The sequence below is a fragment of the Stenella coeruleoalba genome (assembly GCF_951394435.1).
Source record: "Stenella coeruleoalba genome assembly, chromosome: 3".
NCBI lineage: Eukaryota > Metazoa > Chordata > Mammalia > Artiodactyla > Delphinidae > Stenella > Stenella coeruleoalba.
In genome coordinates, this window is record NC_137148.1 from 168,955,102 (window position 1) to 168,977,903 (window position 22,802).

General features: G+C 46.4%; 1 protein-coding gene across 1 annotated transcript in view; it reads right to left on the bottom strand.

The window, feature by feature from the left end:
* VAV1 (vav guanine nucleotide exchange factor 1) overlaps positions 1 to 22,802 on the bottom strand; it is a gene marked incomplete at its 3' end in the record, with an annotated part of 50,700 nt that overhangs the window by 22,499 nt on the left and 5,399 nt on the right. The window contains exons 2-6 of the mRNA XM_079917289.1: positions 1,588 to 1,704; positions 1,025 to 1,083; positions 837 to 905; positions 486 to 594; positions 299 to 394 (exon numbers count right to left, since the gene is read on the bottom strand). Coding sequence (XP_079773415.1) covers positions 299 to 394; positions 486 to 594; positions 837 to 905; positions 1,025 to 1,083; positions 1,588 to 1,704 — 450 coding nt within the window. The remainder of the gene's footprint in view (positions 1 to 298; positions 395 to 485; positions 595 to 836; positions 906 to 1,024; positions 1,084 to 1,587; positions 1,705 to 22,802) is intronic.

A 22,802-nucleotide genomic window follows, 5' to 3' on the forward strand; every position in this document is an offset into this window, starting at 1 on the left:
GTCAAAAAAAGGAGATGGCCAAAGGACAAAGAGGAACTAGAGAGTGAGAGACAGTAACAGAGATGGACGGACAGAGATGAGGATACAGGAAAAGATAGAGACAGGGATAAACAGACACAGAAGGAGAGAGAGATAAACAGAGGAAGAAGTAGGGAGAGACACAGAAGGACCAGAGACGAGGAGAGACAGAGAAATACAAAGCAGTGGGGACAGGTAAGAGCCCCAGGCCCGCATGGGACGGATGACGCCTCTCCGCTCCGCGCATGCGCATGGCAGGGGCGGGGACTGAGCATCACACCTGTTGGATGGAGCCCAGCGTGTCCGTGTACTTCTCTTCCGTCTGCTGGATCTCCCGCAGACAGCAGCACCGCTTGTCATACTCTGTCATCTTGGGCTGAGAGCGGAGAGGAGAGGCCGGTGTTGGGGTGTCCGGGGCCGCGCCCCACCCATGCACCTGCCCCGCCAGGCCCTGCTCTCCAACACACCGGCATGGGCACCGGCTCTGTGCGCATGAGGTCCTCGTACACCTCGTCGCCCTCCGCCTCCTCGTTCTCCACGCAGTCGTACAGGTCCTCATCGTCCTCCACCGTGTCGCTGTGGAGGCGGAGTCAGGCAGGGCCAGTGGCTTCCCCCAGACCAGGGACCCTTCTGATCCCCTGGGGCAAGGTGCCGTCCCCTCAGACCCCCTGGGGCAGAGCCATGTCCCCTCAGACACTCAGAGCAGGATGCTGATCCCCTCATACCCCAGGGCAGGGTCTTGGTCCCCTCAGACCCCCCAGGGCAAGGTCCTGTTCCCTCAGACCCCCCGGGGCAGGGTCGTGGTCCCAGACACTCACTCGATCTGGTCGGAAAGGCCACTGTAGATGTCCTCGTCACCCACGCTCTCCTCCTCAGTGGGGAAAGGCCTGGGGGAGCCAGGATGGTGTGAGCCAGAGGCCAGAGGGCCAGGTGGGGCGGGAGCTTCCAGGAGGAGGAGTATTGGGGCCAAATGGGTCCAGAGCTGTTGGCTCAGACAGTTACTCACATGATCCCCTTGTTCTGGGCAATTGGGGTCCAGGACAGAGCGGACAGAGTGTAGATGACCTGTGACAAGGGCCGAGGCTGCTCAGCAAGCCCGTTGCCCACCCACATGCCAGAACACAGCCTCCAAGCACCTGACCTTGAGGTTAGATCCCATGCCCCTGGGAGCCTAATTTGGGATTTTCCCACCTTCCCATTCCCCGACGTCAGCATGTCAGTGTTCCTTTAACTGAGCACCCACCACTTGAACCCCTTGCTCTATTCAATCCTCATAATCACTCAGAGAGGATGGAGTGATATTACTTTCAAGTTAGACAAGGGACTTAAGGCTCAGAGAGGCATGGCCACATATCTGAGGTCACACAGCAATCGGTGGAGCAAGGACTCAAACTCAGTTCCACATGTCCTAAGCCAGGCTCTTTGCACCTGGTGTACGGTTTGGTCTGGCCCACCAGTCCTTCCCCAGTAGGCTTTGGCTTGCCCAGTGTAGACGTTCATGGAAATGAACTGAAACCCAATCTTTGGGTTCTCAGTGTCCAGCTCACAGGCAGCTCCGTCCCAGCTCACCTTCCCGAAATCCTGCACATCAAAGAGGTCAAAGGCCTCAAAGAGCTCACTCCGCTTGAGGCCAAACTTCTCATAGCAGGTAGACAAGAAGGTGCGAATATTCTTGAGACACAGGAACTGTGGAGAGATAAATGAGAATGGACAAAACATAATGGAACCGGGGAGAAGCTGACCCTTGGCCATCTGGCTTGCGGACTGGCGCAGAAGAAGAGAAAGAAAGCACAGGCCCCCCACCGAGTAAAGATGAAGCTGTACCTGAAGCCAGTACACCCCTGAATCCTTTTTTTTATTGAGGTAAAATTCATAAGATATAAAGTTAACCATTAACAGATAACAAAATGTGGTGTATACATACCTTTGGAGTGTTACTCAGCCATTAAAAAGGAATGAAATTTTGATTTCTGCTACAACACAGATAAACCTTGAAAACTATGCTAAGTGAAATGAGCCAGACACAGAAAGATGAATATTGTATGATACCACCTACATGAGGCCCCTAGAATAGGCACATCCGTAGAGACAGAAAGTATGGTGGTGGGTAACAGGGGCTGAGGGAGACGAATAGGGAGTTCGTGTTTAATGGGGACAGGGTTTCTGTTGGGGAAGATGAAAAAGTTTTGGACATAGTGGTGACAGTTACACGACATTGTGAATGTATTAAACGCCACTGAATTGTACACTCACAAATGGTTAAAATGACAAATATTATCATTTTAGTTACATATATCAGTCATATATCTTTATATAAAATTTTATTGATAATTATAAAATATATTTATATTATTTTACTTATATAGATAATGATAAAAATTATGTCTAGTTTACCACAATAAAAAAGGTTAACCATTAACCCTTTTATTTATTTTTTTAATTAATTTTTACTGGAGTATAGTTGATTTACAATGTTGTCTTATACATACATTGTATGTATGTGTGTATAACTGAATCACCTTGCTGTACACTTGAAACTAACACAACATTGTAAATCGACTATACTTCAATTTTTAAAAATCCAAATAGATAGATAGATAAATAAAAAAAAAAAACAAAATGAGTAAGACCATAGAAGAGCTGAAATTCAACTCCAGAATGGTGTGAATCTGGAGTCCGTTTTCTTGACTATAGCTTCAATGCTTTGCCTTGCATGCAGTGGAAACCAGCATGAACTCCCGCCACGTGCTCCATTCCCAGCACTGTCTATATATTGTTTTAAATTTATGTATTTTTAAATAAAAATTGTGTATATTTAAGGTGTGCAACAGGACGATTTGACATGCTTATTCATAGTGAACTTATTACTACAGTCAAGCTAATAAACATATCAACTCTTGCCATAGTCGCCATGTTTTTGTGTGTGATGAATGCTGTTGAAATCTACTCTCTTAGCATATTTACGGTGTTACTAAGTACAGTCACCACGCCTGTACCCTAGACCTCTAGACTGACTCATCCTATGTAACTTCAACTTTATACCCTTTAACCAACGTCTGCCCATTCATTTCCCTACCCCCACCCCAGCCCCTGGTACCTGTCCTTCTACTCTCTGCTTCTATGAGTTTTACTCTTTCTATATAGAGAGATCAGCTCACCAAAATTAATTTAAAAACTAAGCAGGACTTCTATGGTGTGTGTGATTCAGATACATATTTTTTGTCAGATTCTTTTCCATTATAGGTTATTACAAGATATTGAATATAGTTTCCTGTGCTATACAGTAAGTCCTTGTTGGTTATCTATTTATTTTTATTTATTTATTTATTTTGGCTGCATGGGTCCTCGTTGCTGCGCGGGCTTTCTGTAGTTGTGGCGAGCGGGGGCTACTCTTCGTTGCGGTGCGCGGGCTTCTCATTGCGGTGGCTCCTCCTGTTGCGGAGCACGGGCTTAGGCATGTGGGCTTCAGTAATTGTGGCTCACAGGCTCAGTAGTTGCGGCTCACGGGCTCTAGAGCACAGGCTCAGTAGTTGTGGCGCACAGGCTTAGTTGCTCTGTAGCATGTGGGATCTTCCCGGACCAGGGCTCGAACCCATGTCCCCTGCATTGGCAGGTGGATCCTTAACCACTGAGCCACCAAGGAAGTCCCAGGTATCTATTTTATATACAGCAGGGTGTATATGTTAGTCCCAAACTCCTAACTTATAGAAATGTTTTTATTAATTTAAATGTTTCTTTGTATTCCTAGCTTCTTGAAAAGTTTTTGTATTTGCTCATTTTATTGAATCAGGAATGGATATTGACTTTCATTAAGTGATTTTAAAGATCTGTACAGGACGATCATGTGTATTTTGTTCTTGATTCTATTAATGTAGTGAGTTATATTAATCGAATCCGCAACATAAGCCTTTGATTCTTTCCGAATGACTCTAAATTTTTCTCTGCATTTGAAAAAGGTAGAAATGAGTCACATGCTATCTATGGGCTCTAAAATGTAAGTGTAAGACCCTGGTTATAATTTTACTCAGTGTCATTAATTCCTTTGTATCTAAAAATTATAGATTCTTGGAGGCTCTTCTGCCTCAATATTTGTGGACGCTTGCACGCATGTGGCCACATTTAAGTCAGGTCAGAAATGATTAAAATGATGAATAAAGGGAATTTATTTTTAAATTTTAAAAAATATATATATATATCATATTTATATGAGAGGTATCATGGAATCCTTGCAACAATCCTGCAAAATAATTATGATCATTATCCTTGTTTTACAGATATGAAACTGAGGCAGGGACAGGCAGCTGGGGTGCAAACTCAGACAGCTGCATTTATGAATCAATTCAATACACACTGTTCTTTGTATCTGTGAATCTCACACTTTCATCTTCAGATTGTATCTTCTTCTCAATTACTGCCACATCCACAGCCTACCTAAGCCATTCTATGTGGAGCATGGACTTTAAATTAACTTTAACATAAATTAATGTATTTAAGGAGAGAACATCTTACTCTCAAAGGAAACCAGATTGAGTGCTATAAGCAGAAGCCAGTGTAAAATAAATATGATGTAAACAGTATTATACATCATATTTATTAGCTGGATCCTGTTGCTTGCCCAAGGCCTGTTCTGTCAAAAAGAGATTAGCAACTATGACAGATGCATAAAAGACACAGTAGCAATTCAACATCCATTTACGTTCAAAGAAAGAGAGGAAAAAGAACTCTTGGCAAAGTAGGAATGGAAAGGAACTTCTGTAACCTGATAAAGAGCATCTTGAAAAAACCTTCAACCTTTGCCTTAAGTCAAAAGCAAAACATTATACTTCAGAGCAAAATGCTGCAAAGATTTTTTTTGAAATAAGAACAAAGGCAAGGGTGCCCGCTGACCATTCCTGTTAACTATACTAAAGATCTTAGCCTGCGTTGTAAGACAAGACAAAGAAATAAAAGGAAAGACAGAAAAGAAAGAAATATCAGTACAATGCTCATTTTTGCAGACACTACGATTGCCAACATAGATAAGCCCGAAAGAATATACACATAAATAACTGGAATTAATAAAATAGCAATGTTACTGAACACAAAATCAACACACAAGGTTTACTGCATGTTGGTACATCAGCAACAATCAATCGGAAAATGTGTCTTTTTTTCAAGATTACATTTGCAAAATTTTAGAATAAGCAGAACGAACCTATGGTGATAGAAATCAAATCAGTGGTTGTTCTGGGTGGGGAGGGTGGTAGAGATTGACTCAGAAAGGCCACAAGTGATAGAAAAGTTCTGTATCTTGATAAGGGTACAGGTTGCACAAGGGCACACGCTTGCTAGAACTGATTGGATGGTAACTTGAAGAACTGAGTATTTTTGTGTATGAAAATTGGACTTCAACTTTAAATGGATAGCATTTCCCATCGCCTAAAACATGTAAAACAAACAATTGAACAAAAAAGCTGATTAATATCTAACATATCTAACAAAAGAACTACAAATCCTATATGGAATAAATTATAAAATTTTACGGAAAGATATGAAGGAAGATCTAAATAAATAGAGTGAAATATATACTAATTCTTATCTAGAAAGACTCAGTATTTTTTAAATTTCAGCCTTCTCCAAAATGGAGCTATAGATTCAAGGCAATTTCTATTAAAAGCCCAGAATGGTTTTTCATTGAACATCTTTCATGTGACCATCACTGAACTCCAGGGCTTTCTCTCAAACCTACTACCTTCAATCCCTGGAGCCAGTAGGAATATCCTGGGATGGTAAAGTAGGGAACAGGATGGAGAATAAATTCCCAAAGCATACAAGAAGGGAATTCCCTGGTGGTCCAGTGGTTAGGACTCCACGCTCTCACTGCAGAGGGCCTGGGTTCAATCCCTGGTCGGAGAGCTAAGATGCCTCAAGCCCCAGCAGCGCAGCCAAAAAAAAAAAAAAATGATACGAGAAGATCCTACTTGCTGTGTGTCTTTGGGCAAATCACCTCCCCTCTCTGAACCTGTTATGAAAGTTCTTAAATAATGGACCATCATAATGCCTACTGTGTCATGTTGTTGTAATATGATAGAATAATGCATGTAAAGGGCTTGGAAGGGTGTGAGCCCTCAGTATCTGGAAATGATCATTATCATCCTCACTATCATCGAGATCACCATTATCACCACAATCATACCCATTTCTATCACCATTATTACCATCATGATTATCACATTATCACTGTTATCACCACCATGATCATCATCACCATCATCTTCATCATCATCAACATCATAATCACCACTACCACCACCATCATCATTACCATCATCATCTTCACCATCATCAACATCATAATCACCACTACCACCACCATCATCATTACCATCATCATCTTCACCATCATCACCACCACCACCATCATCATCAATATTACCATCATAATCACCATCACCACCACCATCACTATCGCAATCATTGTCACCATCAATGTCACCATCATCATCACCACCACCACCATCATCATCAATATTACCATCATAGTCACCATCACCACCACCATCACTATCACAATCATCATCGTCACCATCATCATCACCACTGTCCTCATCACTATCGTTGTAATCACCATCATCATCTTAGCTCCAGCTGGAAAGCCCAAGAGCATTCACTGACCCATCAATTTTCAGAACTGGAAAAGACCCCAGATATCAACTAGTCTCCAATGTTCATCAGCCAGAGAGAGGAAAAAGCCCAGAGAGGAAGAAGAAGGACTTATTCAAGGTCACAAGGCAAACTGGGTATCTCGTAGCCCCTCCCAGGTCTTAGTTCTATTCCTGCTGCCTACCTGTGGCAGAGGTCACTGGCAATCCACCAGAATTCATGCTTTTTCTTCCACGATATGGAATTGTGGCTGTAAAGTTGTCCACACAGCCAAGGACTACATTTTCCATCCCCCCTTGCAAATGGGTGTGGCCATATGGTTGGTTCTAGCTAACGGAATGTGAGTATTCACCATGTGCATCATTGTCAGGGCAATGTATTAAATTTAAGAAGTGGGATTGCCTTCTTCATACTCTATTTTCCCCTGTTGTCTGCAGGCAGACAGAAATGATGCTGAGACTCTAAGGGATAGTAAAGTCACAAATGAAAATAGTCTCTGAATCACCCCATGAGAGAAAAGCCTCCCACCTGGTACCAGGAGGAACATTGGACTACTATGTGAACAAGAAATTCATTTCTATTACATTAAGTCACTGAAAAGGCTTATGTGTTACAGCAGCTAGTGTTATCCTAATACAGTAGCCTTAAGGGCCAGAGTCAGCTGTGGTCTGTTGGATCCTCAGAGGCCCCATGACTGCCCAATCCAGTTCTTCTTGTAATTGTTTCACTAATTACACACATGGAAATAAATAAATGGCTGTAATCTGGGCTAAAGACTCCTCTCATATCTGCCTGGTGAACTCCTACTCATCCTTCAAGGCCCATCTCCAATATCTCTTCCCCCATTTCTCCACCCAAGTGGGATCCTCAGCCTCATTGCCCTACCCCAGGATCCCTTCGTATAATGTCTCTCCCCACCCCAGGCCTGACCACAAGGTCTGTGACCTGCTCTGTTCCCTCCACCAGAAGAAAGCAGGGCCCAGAGTTGAGGCATCTCTGGAGCCTGGATGTGGTGGCATGTAGTAATGCCCAATTAGTGTTTATTGAATAAATAAACAACATGGGGATAAGTAGAGGAGAGTCTGGACTTCTTTTCCCACCCGGGGTCAGGTTTTCAGAACAACGCACCGCCCTTTCATTACCATCAACTTCTTCATTTACAGCTGTGGAAACAGGTTCCTTCATCCATCAGTGGGCACTTCAAACTGAATAGGTTCAAGGCGGACATCGTGGCTACTTTAAACCCACTCCTACCCCAGGCTCTCCATCTCCACACAGAGACTCAGCTGAGGAACCCAGGATGATTCTTAACACTCCCCAAGCAACATAATCAAGTTAGATTATGTTTATGGATTATTTTCTCCAAACCAGGAACGCATCTAAGTGTTTTGCAAGTATCAGTTCATTTAATCCGTTCGAAAAGTTACATGCACCCAATGTTCACAGCAGCACTATTTACAATAGCCAAGACATGGAAGCAACTTAAATGTCCATCAACAGATGAATGGATAAAGAAGATGTGGTACATATATACAACGGAATATTACTCCACCATAAAAAAGAATGAAATAATGCCATTTGCAGCAACATGGATGGACCTAGAGATTATCATACAAAGTGAAGTAAATCGGACAGAGAAAGACAAATACCATATGATATCCCTTTTATGTGGAATCTAAGAAAAGGATACAAATGAACTTATTTCCAAAACAGAAACGGACTCACAGGCTTAGAAAACAAATTTATGGCTACCAAAGGGGAAAGGTGGGGAGAGGGATAAATTAGGAGTTTCAGATTAACAGACACACACTACTATATATAAAATAATCAACAAGATCCTGCTGTGTAGCACAGGGAACTCTACTCAATACTTCGTAATAACCTATATGGGAAAAGAATCTGAATCACTTTGCTGTACACCTGAAACTAGCACAACATTGTAAATCAACTGTACTCCAATATAAAAAATTTTTAATTCATTTTATCCTCCCCTTCAAGTCAATCAAGAGGTACTTCAGATTCACCATCCAAACTACCTCTCAATCCAAGCCCTTCTCACCATTTCCATTGCCAAATCCTAGGGCAGACACCACCATCTCTCACCTTTGTGACGGTATTAGCCTCTTCAGTGGTCTCCCTAATTCATGTTTCACCCCTCCCAGCCCACCTCCACACAGCAAATCTGACCATGAAACCTTGCCATGGTCACCCATCGACCTCAAAATAAAGTTCAACCTCACCGTGGCCTGCAAGAATTCTGCAAGAACTCTCTTTTTTCTCATGCTACTTCCCCTACCTCGGCTCCAACTTGGCAAAGATGGTTTCCCCACCCCAAATGCAACATATTTTATGTTTTCTTGCCTTATGCCTTGTTCCCTCTGCCTGAATGCCCCTTGTGATCTCTTACATATAGATTTCAGCTCCTACCATCTAGAAGTGGAGTCTATTTCCCCATCTTCTGTGTCTGGGCTGGTCTCGTGACTGACTTTGGCCAATAGAAAGCAGCGGAACTCACATTGTGTGAGTTTTGAGCTTAGGCAACCAGACCGCATGGCAACCTCTGCTCTCTCCTTCTTGAAACGCTGTTGCCAAATGAAAGAGCTCAGGTTAACCTACTGGAGGATGAGTGGCAAGGTGGAGCAGAGACCAGCAGTCTTTTGGAGGCTGCAAGGAGGCAGGAAAACACCTGGTCAGCTCCCTTTGGGGTCCGTGGCACCTCCATCCGTCCAGTCGGGGGACTCTAGTGGTCTCTCCCTTCCTTTCTCTTTTCCTTTATTTTTGTGCTAATAGACTTTATTTTTGAGAGCAGTTTTAGCCTCACAGAAAAACTGAATGGAAGGTAGAGAGACTTCTCATACACCCCTCTACCCCAATGCGTGTGTAGCCTCCCCCATTACCCACGTCCCTCACCAGAGAGGGTACATTTGTTACAACCGATGAACCTACATGGACGCATCATCACCCAGAATCCGAAGTCGACATTAGGGTTCACTCTCGGTGTTGTACGTTCTATGGATGTGGACAAATGAATAATGACATGTGTCCCCCATTACAGTATCATACAGAATATTTTCACTGCCCTAAAAACCCTCTGTGCTCTGCATTCATCCTTCCCTCACTTTAACCCCTGGCAACTCCTGATCTTTCAACTGTCTCCATAGTTCTGCCTTTTCCAGAATGTCATAAAGTTGGAATCATACCGTACATAGCCTTGCACATTGGCTTCTTCCACTTAGTAATATACGTTTAAGGGTCCTCCATGTCTTTTCACGGCTTGACAGTTCATTTCTTTTAGCGCCAAATAACATTCCATTGTCTGAATGTACCAAAGTCTATCCGTTCACCTACTGAAGGGCATCTTGTCGGCTCCCAAGTTTTGGCAATTATGAATAAAGTTGCTATAAACATCCGTGTTCTGTATGGGACATAAATTTTCAACTCCTTTGAGTAAACATGTTTTCTTTTGAATTAAACATTATCATTACATTTCAAACCCACGTGCAATAGTCCCTAATCGCATGCCCTTCTTTCCCTCCCCACTGGTAACTCCTATCCAGAAATGGGTGTGCGTTGTTCCCATCGGTGTCCGCGTTCTTTTACTATGCATGCATGTGTCCACAAACAATATATGGCGTGGTTCTGTTCTGTTCCATGCCCCTTGCCTTTCTGCCCTGCCCTCTCCCTGCCTCTCTACAGCCTCATTTCCCAAAGTTGTCTCTGAATAGTAGCTAGGTGAATCAAAACTGCCTGCAGGGGCCAACCCCTGCCCTCCGGAGGCTCCAGCCATTCGTAGGAGGAACCATTTATTGAGAACTGAGCCTTTTCCAAATCTTACACTAAGAGTCTGACATGCACAGGTTTCGTTTGTTTGTTGGCCGCGTGGCATGCAGGATCTTAGTTCTTCGACCAGGGATTGAACCCACGTCCCCTGCAGTAGAAGTGGATTCTTCTTTTTTTTTTTTTTTTGCGGTACGCGGGCCTCTCGCTGTTGTAGCCTCTCCCGTTGCGGAGCACAGGCTCCAGACGTGCAGGCTCAGCGGCCATGGCTCACGGGCCCAGCCACTCCACGGCATGTGGGATCCTCCCAGACCGGGGCACGAACCCGTGTCCCCTGCATTGGCAGGCCGACTCTCAACCACTGCGCCACCAGGGAAGCCCTGGATTCTTAACCATTGTACCTCCAGGGAAGTCCCCGACATGCACAGTTTTGTTTAATTCTCTCAACAAAGTTGCTACTGTGATCTAATAACAGTTGGTACTGAGATCTAATAACGAATAATGTTATTAGTTGCAGGCTCTAATAACATCTGCCCTTCCAGTTATCCAAACCCAAAACACTGGAGTGGCCTTGACTATTTCTCTCTTACTCCACTGCCAATCCATTAGCAAAATCGTACTGGTTCCGTTGGTATATTTCTCTATTTCTCTCTTACTCCACTTTCAATCCATTCCAAAATCCTATCCGTATATATTCAAAATATACCCAGAGTCCCACCCACTTCTGTCCACCTCTACTGGTCCAAGCCACCATCATCACTCCCCTGGATAACTGTGATGGCCTCCCCAGTGGACTCCTTGCTTCTTCCTCTTTTTTAAAAATTTTTTTTGGCCGCGCAGCACGCGGGATCTTAGTTCCCCAACCAGGGATCGAACCCGCGCCCCATGCAGTGGAAGCGGAGTCTTAACTACTGGACCACCAGAGAAGTCCAGGACTCCTTTCTTCTGCTCCTGGGCCCCTGTAATTTATTTTCAACCCAACAGCCAGAGTACTATTGTCAGAACCCTCCCAAGACAGCCCACCCAGATACAAACCCAAGTCCACTCTGCAGCTCACAAGACCTGCACAACCTTTCCCTGTCACCTCCCTGCCCTCACCTCCTCCCTATCGTCACTATTCCTAGAACACGTCAGACACGATTCAGCCCCAGGACCTTTGCACGGACTATTCTCTTCTTCTTAGAATGTCCATCCCCCCATTAACCTGGTGCCTCCCTTCCTTGTCTCTTTTGGGCTTTTGATGAAAGGTCACTCCTCAGGGAGAACTTCCCAACTGCTCTATTTAAAATCGTAGGGAATTCCCTGGCGGTCCAGTGGTTAGGACTCAGCGCTTTCACTGCTGTGGGCCCAGGTTCAATCCCTGGTCCGGGAACTAAGATCTTGCAAGCCATGTGGCGCAGCCAAAAAAATAAAATAAAATAAAATTGTAACACACGTGTATTTCGCTTATTTATTTTGTTATTGTCTGTCTGTATCCCCCCACCCCACCCCTCCCCCACACACTAGGACATCAGCTCCACGAGGGCAGGATTCTCTGTGTAGCTGGTTCACTGCTGTAGCCTCAACACCTAGTACAATGCCTGGCACACAGTAAGTGCTCAAAAGAAGTTGGTGAAGGAATGAAACCCCATTTGACAGATGGGGCAACTGAGGCTCAGAAAGGAGATATCCCCTTCCCAAGGATGCACAAGTAGAAATGGGGAGCCAGATACCAGCTCTCTGCGTCCAGAGGTCACACTCCTCACCCGACCTCTTCAGACCACGCCAGGCTACCTCATGGTGCCACGTCGCAGGTGGCATTTGGGGGGGTTCAGCACATAACAGGAACCATATGTACCACTCTCCAGCCCAGCAGCCTTTGCAAGGTCATGGGCTGACTCCAGGTTCACCAGGGACAACAGAACAGATGGCCCTGTCTGGCCTAGGGAGGAAGTTCCCCGTTGACCTCAGGAAGATCAGCTGAGACTTAAGACTGCTTCCCCCCAGTCATGTGACACCTCAAAGGGGGAAAGGGGGTATGACTCATCAGCCCCCTGGCTGGAGTAGGGCCAGCTAAAGCAAGGGGCTCCCTCCGACAGCAGGAATGACAGAGGTTAGACCACTAGAAGGTCTAGTGGTAGCCTGAAGTGTGGGTGAAGTTGGCAAAGGACAAATGTAGGAGGGGCATGGGAGAGTATTTCCTCCCTGTTGGGAGAGGGGGCAACCCCCTCAGTTGGCTCAGAACCTCAGAGTCGGGCTGGCATCTTGCCCATATGCAAATCAGCACCCAGACACTTCCGCTTTGCCTGCAGTTCCCCCAACATCACAGCCCCTGTCCCAGACAAAGAAAGAGCTGGAAAGTTTGGCCAGTTCACCACCCTCTTTCAGGGAACCAGTGTGCAGGGACAGAGGGCCCTCTGGGTGGTGGAGATGGAGGGACAGGAGATGGGGGGCATGGAGCAGGAGAGGGAACCCAGAGCTGAGCCCATGAGTGCAGGAGCCAGCTTCCCCACACCCACCCCAGCCCCAGGGAGCCTACCGGAAACAGGAAATGCCTGTTACCAGGGTTTGCTCAGGGGAGTCGAGAAAGAGGGGCCCTCTGTGTTCAGCCCTTGCAGCCCCTTAATCTCGAGGTTGCAAAACTTCATTCTGCAGACCAGAGAGGGTGGATGTGCTGTGCACCCTTTTCGAAGCCTGCAAACAGAGGTGCAGAGTATAAACGCCTCTTCCTGGCCTTCAAAACCCACCCTGCTCCCGCCGTCTCTCTCCTCTCCCCTCCCCTCCCACCCCAGCACACGCTCAACATCTCACTGCCAGTCCAGGGGGTCAGACGTACAGAGTTTGACTCCGAGCCCAGCCACTGCAAGCTGAGGGACCTTGGATGGGTCACCACCCATGTACCTCCTGGTGCCTCTGTTTCCTCATCATCACCATGGGAATAAAAATACTCACTGAATCTCCACTCTAGCCCCCGGCCTACCATTCAGGGTCATACATTCATTCAACAAGCATGTATCGAGTGCCTACTGAATACCAAGCCCTGGGACCTGTCGGCAGCCAGACAGAACCCTGTCCCCACAGAGCTTACAGTCTAGGGGCAAGACAGACGCTGAGCAGAGAGGCACATGAATCACTGGTTGATCACCACTGTGGTAAGCCTGCATGTGAAAAAGCACGGAGCCCTGTGGGATCTGGTTAAGGGGGAGATGAGTCTGGTAAAGCCAAAACTCAGAGACGAAGCAAAGAGAAGAAGCAGTGCAGGAGAGCCTTGCGCACAGCCAGTGGGGAAATGTCAAATGGTGCGACCACTTTGTAAAAGTGGTTTGGCAGTTAACAAGCTAGGTGTGCACCTCCTATATGACCTATTCCATCCCCAGGCGTTTACCCGAGAGAAATGAAAGCAAGTGTTGATACAAATGTTCAGAGAAGTTTTACTTGCCAAAAAGTGGAGGCAACCCAAACGCCCATGGACGGGAGAACAGATAAGCAAACTTAGTAAGTCCGTGCAACGGAATACTACACAGCCAATAAGGAATAAAGAACTAAGACACGCGACAGTTCAGTGAATGGCAAGAGAGTTACGCTGAGCGAAAGGGTCAGCCTCCAAGAGTACATATCTATGCTCCCCTTGATATAAAACTCTAGAAGATGTGTAATAGGGAAGAACAAAGCTAACTACATATTGGATCTGTTTCTTTTACTCTAGCCCTTGTATAACTGCCTTTGCTACAAGTTAAGAATGTAGTCTGTAGCCTGAAATATACAAGATAGCCCCATCTCAAGGCTCTGACCTTTAAAGGTATGACACTTTTCCATTCATATGGAGATAAAAGTCGTTCAGAGAATAATGTTAATCTTGTTGGAGGTTTATAGGAACATTGTGACCTAACCTACGTGGACAGCTGCAAAAACAAAGGATTCTGGCACCAAGAAGTTTGCAGCAACCAACCACACCCTCTCCCCTTTTAGTATAAAAGAAGCCTCGGGCTTCCCTGGTGGCGCAGTGGTTGAGAGTCCGCCTGCCGATGATGCAGGGGACATGGGTTCGTGCCCCGGTCCAGGAAGATCCCACATGGCGCGAAGCGGCTGGGCCCGTGAGCCATGGCTGCTGAGCCTGCGCGACCGGAGCCTGTGCTCCGCAACAGGAGAGGCCACAAGAGTGAGAGGCCCGCATACCGCAGGAAAAAAAAAAAAAAAAAAAAGAAACTTAAGTTCTAGTTCAGGGAAGATGGTTCTTTGGGACACAAGTCCATCTTCTCAGTCTGCTGGTTTTCTGAATAAAGCCTCTATTCCTTGCCCAAACCACCCATCTCTCGATTTATTGGCCTGTCATGCAGCAATCGAGTTTGGACTCGGTAACAGATACAAACTAATCTATAGTGACCAAAAGCAGATCTGGGATTGCTTGGGAACGGCAGGTGGGGGTTAGGTAGGAGGGATTACAAAAGGGCAGGAGGAAACTTTTGAGGTGACAGATATGTTCACTCTCTTGATTGTGGGGCTAGTTTCACAGGTCCAGTATGTCAACATTTATCAACTTGTGTATTTTAAATACGTCACTGATTGTATGTTCATATGGCTGTTTTTAAAAAGCCAGCAGGAGACCAGATTCCTGCTGTGTGTTTCCCTAAAACTAGGAGCTTTAGAGGAGCTTTTCAGGGATGAGAGGATGGGAAGCCACCATTGGTCAATAATGCAAAACACACTCCCCTGTCCCATTTTTTGTCCCTACCCTTGATAAAACAAAATAAGTGAGACACAAATATATGCTTTTTCTGTCCAAATAAATCTTACTTTAGAGTGTGAGGTGGGGAGAAAGTGTCCCAGGCGAAGAGAATAGCATACAAGGGGTATCTGCTCATTTAGCCGCCCCTTCATTGATTTGGCAAATATTTATTGAGCATCTATTATACTCCAGGTACTGGTTTAAGCGCTGGGAATACAGCTGTAAACAAAAGAGATTCACATCCCTGCCCGTGTGAGGCTGACATTCTGGCAGGATAGAAGGTGGTAAATATTAAGCGAGAAAAATAAGATAAGGGGATGGGGCATGCCAGGAAGGTGTGCGATTCTAAATGAGAGGGCCAGGGAAGGCTCATGGAGAGAGTGACATTTGAGTAAAGACTTGAAGGAGGGAATGATCTGGGTGGGTGTCTGGAGGAAAAGCATTCCAGGCAGAGGGAACAGCCAGTGCAAAGGCCCTGAGGCTGGACCCTGCCTGGTGCTTTGGAGGAAGAGGTTAGAGACCAGTGTGGCTGGAGCAGAGTGAGAAAGGGGGAGCAGGAGGGAGTGAACCGAAAGTGGTATCAGATGCTGATTTACCAAAACCAGGGCCATGTGATCTAAATGGGGCAAGGGTTGTCATGGGAGCATCCCACCATCCTGCCACATCTCCCGGAGTCCCAGAGAGGGAAGCACAAATGATTGATGCCTTTGGAAGGTTTTTCTTCAACTCCCCCACTCAATCACAGATCAGACGGAAGGCAACAGCCCCACATTTCTTGGGGTGCTCAGATGCTGCACCCATCTTGGGGTCATTCTGGGTCCCCCAGGCAAACAAGCACAAGACAGCCACCCCAAGGTGTAGCTCTGGAAACCCCGTCCTTTGAGGAGTCATGAAGTCACTGTGGTGTTCTTTCTGGACCAGAGGGAACTTGGGGGAAGCTGAGGATGGACTCATGGGAGGCAGGTCTCTGATGGGCTGTCCGGAGGAAAGGCAATTAGCTGTGTGCTTGGGGCCTGTGACAGGACAGTCCTAAGAAAGGAGATCTGGGTTTGATCTAAGACTGAGCTAAACTCCAGGACAAGCAGAGCCGTTAAAGCTTAGGAGGACTCTGCCACAGGAAGTAAAACCATTGCTTATCATTGATTCTCAGGCAAATAGTAGGAACAGCAGCTTTCTTTAACTGAGATAATACACTGAGCTCAAAGAGGCAGTCACTTCCTCAAGGCCTGCTTGCTCTCAGATCCTACCTGCCCTTCCTTTGCTTTGCTCTGTATCGAAGGGAACTACATTTCCCAGGTTCCTTTGCACCCTGGCTTCTAGGTAGTTTCAGCCAATGGGAGGCCCAGGCTGGAGACCACAAGGTGGGAGGAAGAGAGAAGCCAGGGTATCTCTCCCTCTCTTATTCTGCCTCTCCAGCAGCAAATACACACCTTCGTGGTCTCAGCTCCCTGAAGACAGCTCTTGCCCAAAGTTCTAGCTCTTGTTAAATGGTTCTGGCCCCTGGCCCCTGGTCACACTACCTCCTTCTATTTTTTCTCCAGTCTAGTGGCTACTCTCTGGGTTACCTTAGTATCACCCGTCTCTTCTCAGCAATCCCATCGCCCATTAGCCCATTCCCTGAATTAAATCCTCTCTGTTTGAAAGACCTGAGATGACTTCTGCTTTCCTGGCTGAATCCTGACCAGGAGAACCAGAAATCTGAATCTGAGGCTATCTCCGTAACCACTTGAAAGGCTCGTATGCTCCCCCCAAAAGAGGCAGTATTCTTATAGTGCTTGTGGTCACAGGTTTGGGGGCCTGGCCACTTGCATTCAAATCCAAGCATAGCTACTTATTCACCTGAGCAACTTACTTAAACTTTCCACATTTCTGTTTCCTCATCTGTGAAATTATGACAATAACAGGTAACCAATTGTGCTTTCCAAAGATGGTCACAAAAATATCACCCATCCAGTGTGCTCTTCTGCACTGTGACTTGTCACACCCCCCTCAAGAGGTGGAGTTTGATTCACCTCCTGTTGAATCTAGGCTGGTCTTAGCGACTTGCTTGTCACTGAGAATGCAGCCAAGTGCCCCGTATGATTCCTAAGTAGGTTAGAAGAAACCCTCCAGCCTCTGCCTTGGTTCCTTGAGAAACACTTGCTCTCTCTCCACGCTCCTTCGCAAAACCCCAATCGCCATGTTGTGAGGAAGCCCAAGCCACATGGAGAGACCAGGTTTCCAGGCAACAGCCCCAGCTGAGCAGAGCTTCAAGTCATCCCAGCCCAGGCACTCCACAGGGGAGCGAAGAATCCTCCAGATGATTCCTGCCCCCAGACATTCAAGGTTTCTCATCACAGAGCTGACAAACCATCATCACCATGCCCCATCTGAATTCCGGACTCACTGAATCTGTGAGAAGGATAACATAGTTATTGACATACATCTTAGTTTGGGTTGGTTTGTTTCACAGTACCAGATAACTGAAGCACAGAGGTACTTTCTCCATGAGTTTGCTGTGAAAATCAAATGAGTGCATAAGTTGTAAGTAAGTAGAACAACACTTGCACGTAGTAAGTGCTCAGTAAATGGGAACTGTTTCTGTTGTTATTCATTATACTTTCTGAACCTATTCTCATCCACTTCATTAAAACTGTTCTTTTCATCTTAAAAAAAAAAGGTGGATATATGTATATGTATAACAGATTCACTTTGCTGTACACCCGAAACTAACACAACATTGAAAATCAACTATACCCCAATAAAAATTAAAATAAATAAATAAATAAATTTTTAAAAAAACTATTCTTTTCAAAGTACCAAGACCTGGATGTGGATACGCTTTGCTCTTTGGGTCCCTTGACACTATGCCCTTCTGGCCACTTGACACTACAGCCCTATAAGTTAGGGACTATCCTTACCCCCTTTTCAAAGAGGGGGAAACCAAGTCACGGAGAGGTTCAGCAACTCACCCAAGATCCCCAAGTCAGGATCGGCACCCGGACCCCCAGGCAACCGGAGTCCACGGCCCTCAAACAGGGTTTCTCAGTCTCAGCCCCACTGATAATCGGGCAGCTGTCCTGGGCATAAGACAACACGTAGCAGCATCCCTGGTGTCTAATCACTTCCCTCTGCTCTCCCTTCTCTTGCTCACCTTCTGCCAGCAGATCCTTCATTCTCATCCTCCTGCCACAGGCTTTGCACAGCCTTTGTCCTCCCTGCCCCCATGCTTCCCAGAGCTGGTTCCTCATCCTTCAGCTCTCAGCTTTCCTTGACCATCCTCCAGAGGCCTGCCCCCTTTGTTCTTGTCCATCCTGACCCCTGGCTTATTCTGTCTGCAGCGTTGATTTGCCTGTTTACTGTCTGTAACGGGTTAAATGGCAGACCCCAAATAGATACATCCACATCTGATCCCTGGCACCTTGGTGAGTGTGATGTTATTTGAAGAAAAAAAAAAAGGACTTTGCAAGACAGCATTAAGGACGTCAAGGTGTGGAGATCTTTCTGGATTATGAGACAGACAGACACAGAGGAAACAGCCACGTGAAGATGGAGGCAGAAGTTGGAATAACGCAGCCACAAGCCAAGGAACGCCTGGAGCCGGCAGAAGCCGGAAGAAGCAAAGATCGGATTCTCTCCTATAGCCTGGAGATGGAGCAAGATGCTGCCGACACCTTGTTTTCAAACCTCTGCCCTCCAGAACAGTGAGACAATGTAGCTGTTGTTTCAAGCCACTTAGTTTTTGAGACTTTGTTACAGCGGCCACAGGAAACAAAACACAGGCAGCCTTCTCTCCCACAAGGCCATGAACTCAGGAGAGCAAAGAGGAAATCTGTGGTGTTCTTTCCCATCACCCCAGCCATCTGCACAGCGCCTGTTGCCGATGATAAAATAAATGAATGCCTCACTTGAAGAAGCTCTCAATCTCACCTTCACCCCAGCCAGTAATTGTTCACTTCTCTTTGGATTCCACCCCATCCCCCCAACCCCGCCCACCCACCTCCCCACTCCCCTACCCATCCCCCACCTCCCTGGACACAGGAAACTCACTCCCTCCAAAACAGTGGTTCTCTCAGGGGCAATTCTGCCCCCCAGGGGACATTTGGCAATGCCTGGGGGCATTTTGTGGTCACTACTGGGGTGGGGGGAGAGTGGGTGAAGGTCAGGGATGCTGCCCAACTTCCTACAATGCACAGGGCAGCCCCCAAGACAGAGAATGAAGCCCCAATTTCAGCACTGCTGATGCAGAGAAACTCTGGACTCAATTTATTTAGTACTTGATGCCAATATAAACATCGATTGATCGATTGCCTCCTAACATCTCTTCCCCGTTCTTCCGGTAACAGTCCCTCAGTTTCCCAGGTGAAACAGCCCCTGCCCGAGCCTAGCTCCTTTGGGTAGAGTCGACCCCGCCCCCAACTCCAGAAATAGGCATGTGACCTGGCCTAACCAATCAGACCATACATTCTCCCAGGCACAGCAATTGATTCAGAACTGAACATGTTACACCCCCCCCCGCAAACATTCATGTCCAATGAAAGAGAGATCTGGGGTTTAGAGGCCATTAAAGCGACCCTCCCATTTTCCATTGGACACACAATTGTGGGAATAAAAATTTGGTATATCTGGGCACTCTCTTTTGCCTCCATGAGGGGAAAGGATGACTGAAAATGGAGGGAAACACCACAAAGAAAGCAGAGTTAAGAGATAGAGTGCAACGGGGAGAGAGGAGAGGGTTCCTGAGATATCTCCTGAGCCCCTGGATCCAGCCGGACCTGAAGGCATTTCCTCCCAAGCTTGTCAGTTATATGAGGTAATATTATTTTTGACTAAGCCAGTTTCGGTTGGGTTTTCTGTCACAAGATCTAGGACTCCAGCTTGAAACTTCTGCAGACTAAGTTCAGAATTTCCTCAGACCTTAAACTTCTCCAACTGAACATCCCTTATTTCTTCCACTATTCCCCAAGGGACCTGACTCTCATGTTCCTCTTAAAGCCCAGGTCTCAGAACACCATCCCTGAGATCAAAGGGGACAGTCCATCTGTCAATGTAGTGAGATCTTTAAAATCCAGCTATGCCCATCCAACACACCCTCTGGTCCTGCCCACTTCCTGGCACCATTAATGTTAGCAAGGGAGACAAACAGAACTTTGTCTTTCGGTCCCTCAAATATTCCCCAAACTCCCACACGCAAATTGACGTGTCACCTCCTCCAGGAAGCCTACCCTGATTGTTTCTGGGGGTTCTCTTCTCTCTGCTCTCACAATACCCTGGGCTTCACTCACCCATCACTGAGTGTGTTAATCTGTGTTGTAACTGCCTATTTCCTCGTCTGTTTCCATGAGTTTCATGATGGTCTGCGTCTCATTCATTGTGGGATTCTCCAACAGAATGTCTCAGAAATGTCTCTGAGGTGGGTGGTAGTATCATCATTACTATTGTTGTTATTATTGCTGTTATCACCGTCTTCATTTGCCTCATTTTACAGATGAGAAAACAAAAGGTGAGAAGCCACATAACTCGGAACTAGTAAAGGCAGGATAATCTCAGCCAATCCATCCTCAATCATCGCTAACCAACTACCACTAACCAGTAGTAAGTAAGCACTCAACAAATACCTCCTAAATCAGGGAGGGATCAGCAAACTCTGTAAAGAGGTAAACAGTAATTTTTAAATTTTTTTGGCTTTGCAGAGAGAAAGCAGCCACAAACAATGTGTCAACAAGTAGGCAAGACCTTGTATCAATTAAACTTTGTTTACAAAAAGAGGCAGCCAGCCCATGGGTTATAGTGTGCTGACCCCTGTATTAAATGAATGAAAAAAGGAAGTGAATATTTGATCAACATTTATTGAGCACCTACTATATGCCAAGTGCTGTTCTAGGAACTGGGGACACAGTTGTGAACCAAACAGACGAAAAGCTTTGCCCTGACACTCCAGTGGGGTAAGCAGATAATAAGCAAATAAGTTAAAAACTATGGTAAGTCAGAGAGGGCTAAGTACTGTGGAGGAGGGCTTCCCTCGTGGCGCAGTGGTTAAGAATCCGCCTGCCGATGCAGGGGACACGGGTTCGAGCCCTGGTCCGGGAAGATCCCACATGCTGCGTAGCAACTAAACACGTGCTCCACAACTACTGAGAATGCAGCCAAAAACAAACAAACAAACAAATAAATAAGTACTGTGGAGGAAAATAAAAGAAGGAAGAGAATGGTGGGGGGGGGCGTAGGCAGGGGCAGGGGGTGTGATTTTTACATATGGAAACCAGGGGAAATCTCTCTGATAAGAAACCTTCAGGAGATAAGAGAACAACCAGGGTGTATATCTGGGGGAAGAGGGATTTGTAGAGAAAAAACAGCACGTGCAAAGGCCCTGGAGCTGAATTGCACCTGGTGGGTTCTAGGAACAGTGAGGGCAGGCCCACCTGGCTGGAGTCGAGTGAGGGAGGGGGAGAGAGGGAGGAGATGAGGGCTGAGAGCTGGGCAGAGGCCAAATGCATAGGTTCTTCTGGGTCATGATGAGAACTTTCACTTTTACTCCAAGGGGAGCCATGCGTGGGAGGGCTGGGAGCAAGGGGCGGGACAGGGGTTTCCAGCATTCACTATGAGAGTCCTGAAGGGTGACATTTCCCAGTATTGGGCCCAGAGAGGAAGTCAGTGAACAGAACAGAATGGAATGGGAAAGAACGCACAGCGCAAATGCTGACACCCCCACCCAGGCTTCTGTCCCGGTCAGCCCCAGTGGACGTGTTTAGATGCGATCTTCCACCCAACTCAACCCAACCCACCTGGCTGAGATTTGCTTGCCCCAAGCCCCACCCTGAGTCCCCAGCTGCAGCCTTCCCCCATGGCTCTGGTCCAGGTCTTCCTCACTCCTCATCCCACAGAGGTTTCCTCTAAACTAGCCCCCTCCAGACCTGCAACTCTGAAGCCAGCTAGGCATCACCCTGAGGTCCTCTGGCACTGCCTTCTCTATATCCACCCAACCCATTTCCTCGTCCTCCCTGGCACCCAGCTAAGCTACATTCCCATTCCTGTCTTGCGGTTGGATGGGACCATGTGACCAGTGGAACAAGAATGGAGGTGATGGTGCCACTTCTGGGCCTGGCCCCATGAAAACCTCTCAGGGTTTCCCTCCTCATAACTCCCTCCTTGTCCTCTGGCTGAATAGAGAACTCCAAGGGCTTCAGGGAGGATGGGGCCATGAGATGGAAAGAGCCCAAGTCCTGTAGGGACTTTGTAAAGAAGGGCTATCCTCTCAATCCCCCAGCTGACCCAAACTGGATTGTGATATAAGCTAGAAGTAAACTCTTTAAATTCACTGAAGCAATGCATTTCATTACAGCAGCTAACATTTTGCACCCGGACCTATACCACATCCTACAGGCAAGCTCAGATCCACTGAAATCAAATTAGCAAAAAAGAATGACTCCCATTAATTTAGCACTTGCTATACATTAATTGTACGTCAATCACCATTATAAGAACTTAACTTACCTTATCATGTTGAACCCTCACATAACCCTGAGATAAAGGTGCTGTCCACACACCCATTCTGTAGCTAAGACAACCTGGGCAGAAATAGGTTAAGTAATTTTTTTTCTCCAAGATCACAAGGCTAGTAAGTACCTGACTTGAAATTCAAAGCAGCCCAATATATAAAGAGTTCCTAAAAATCAATAAG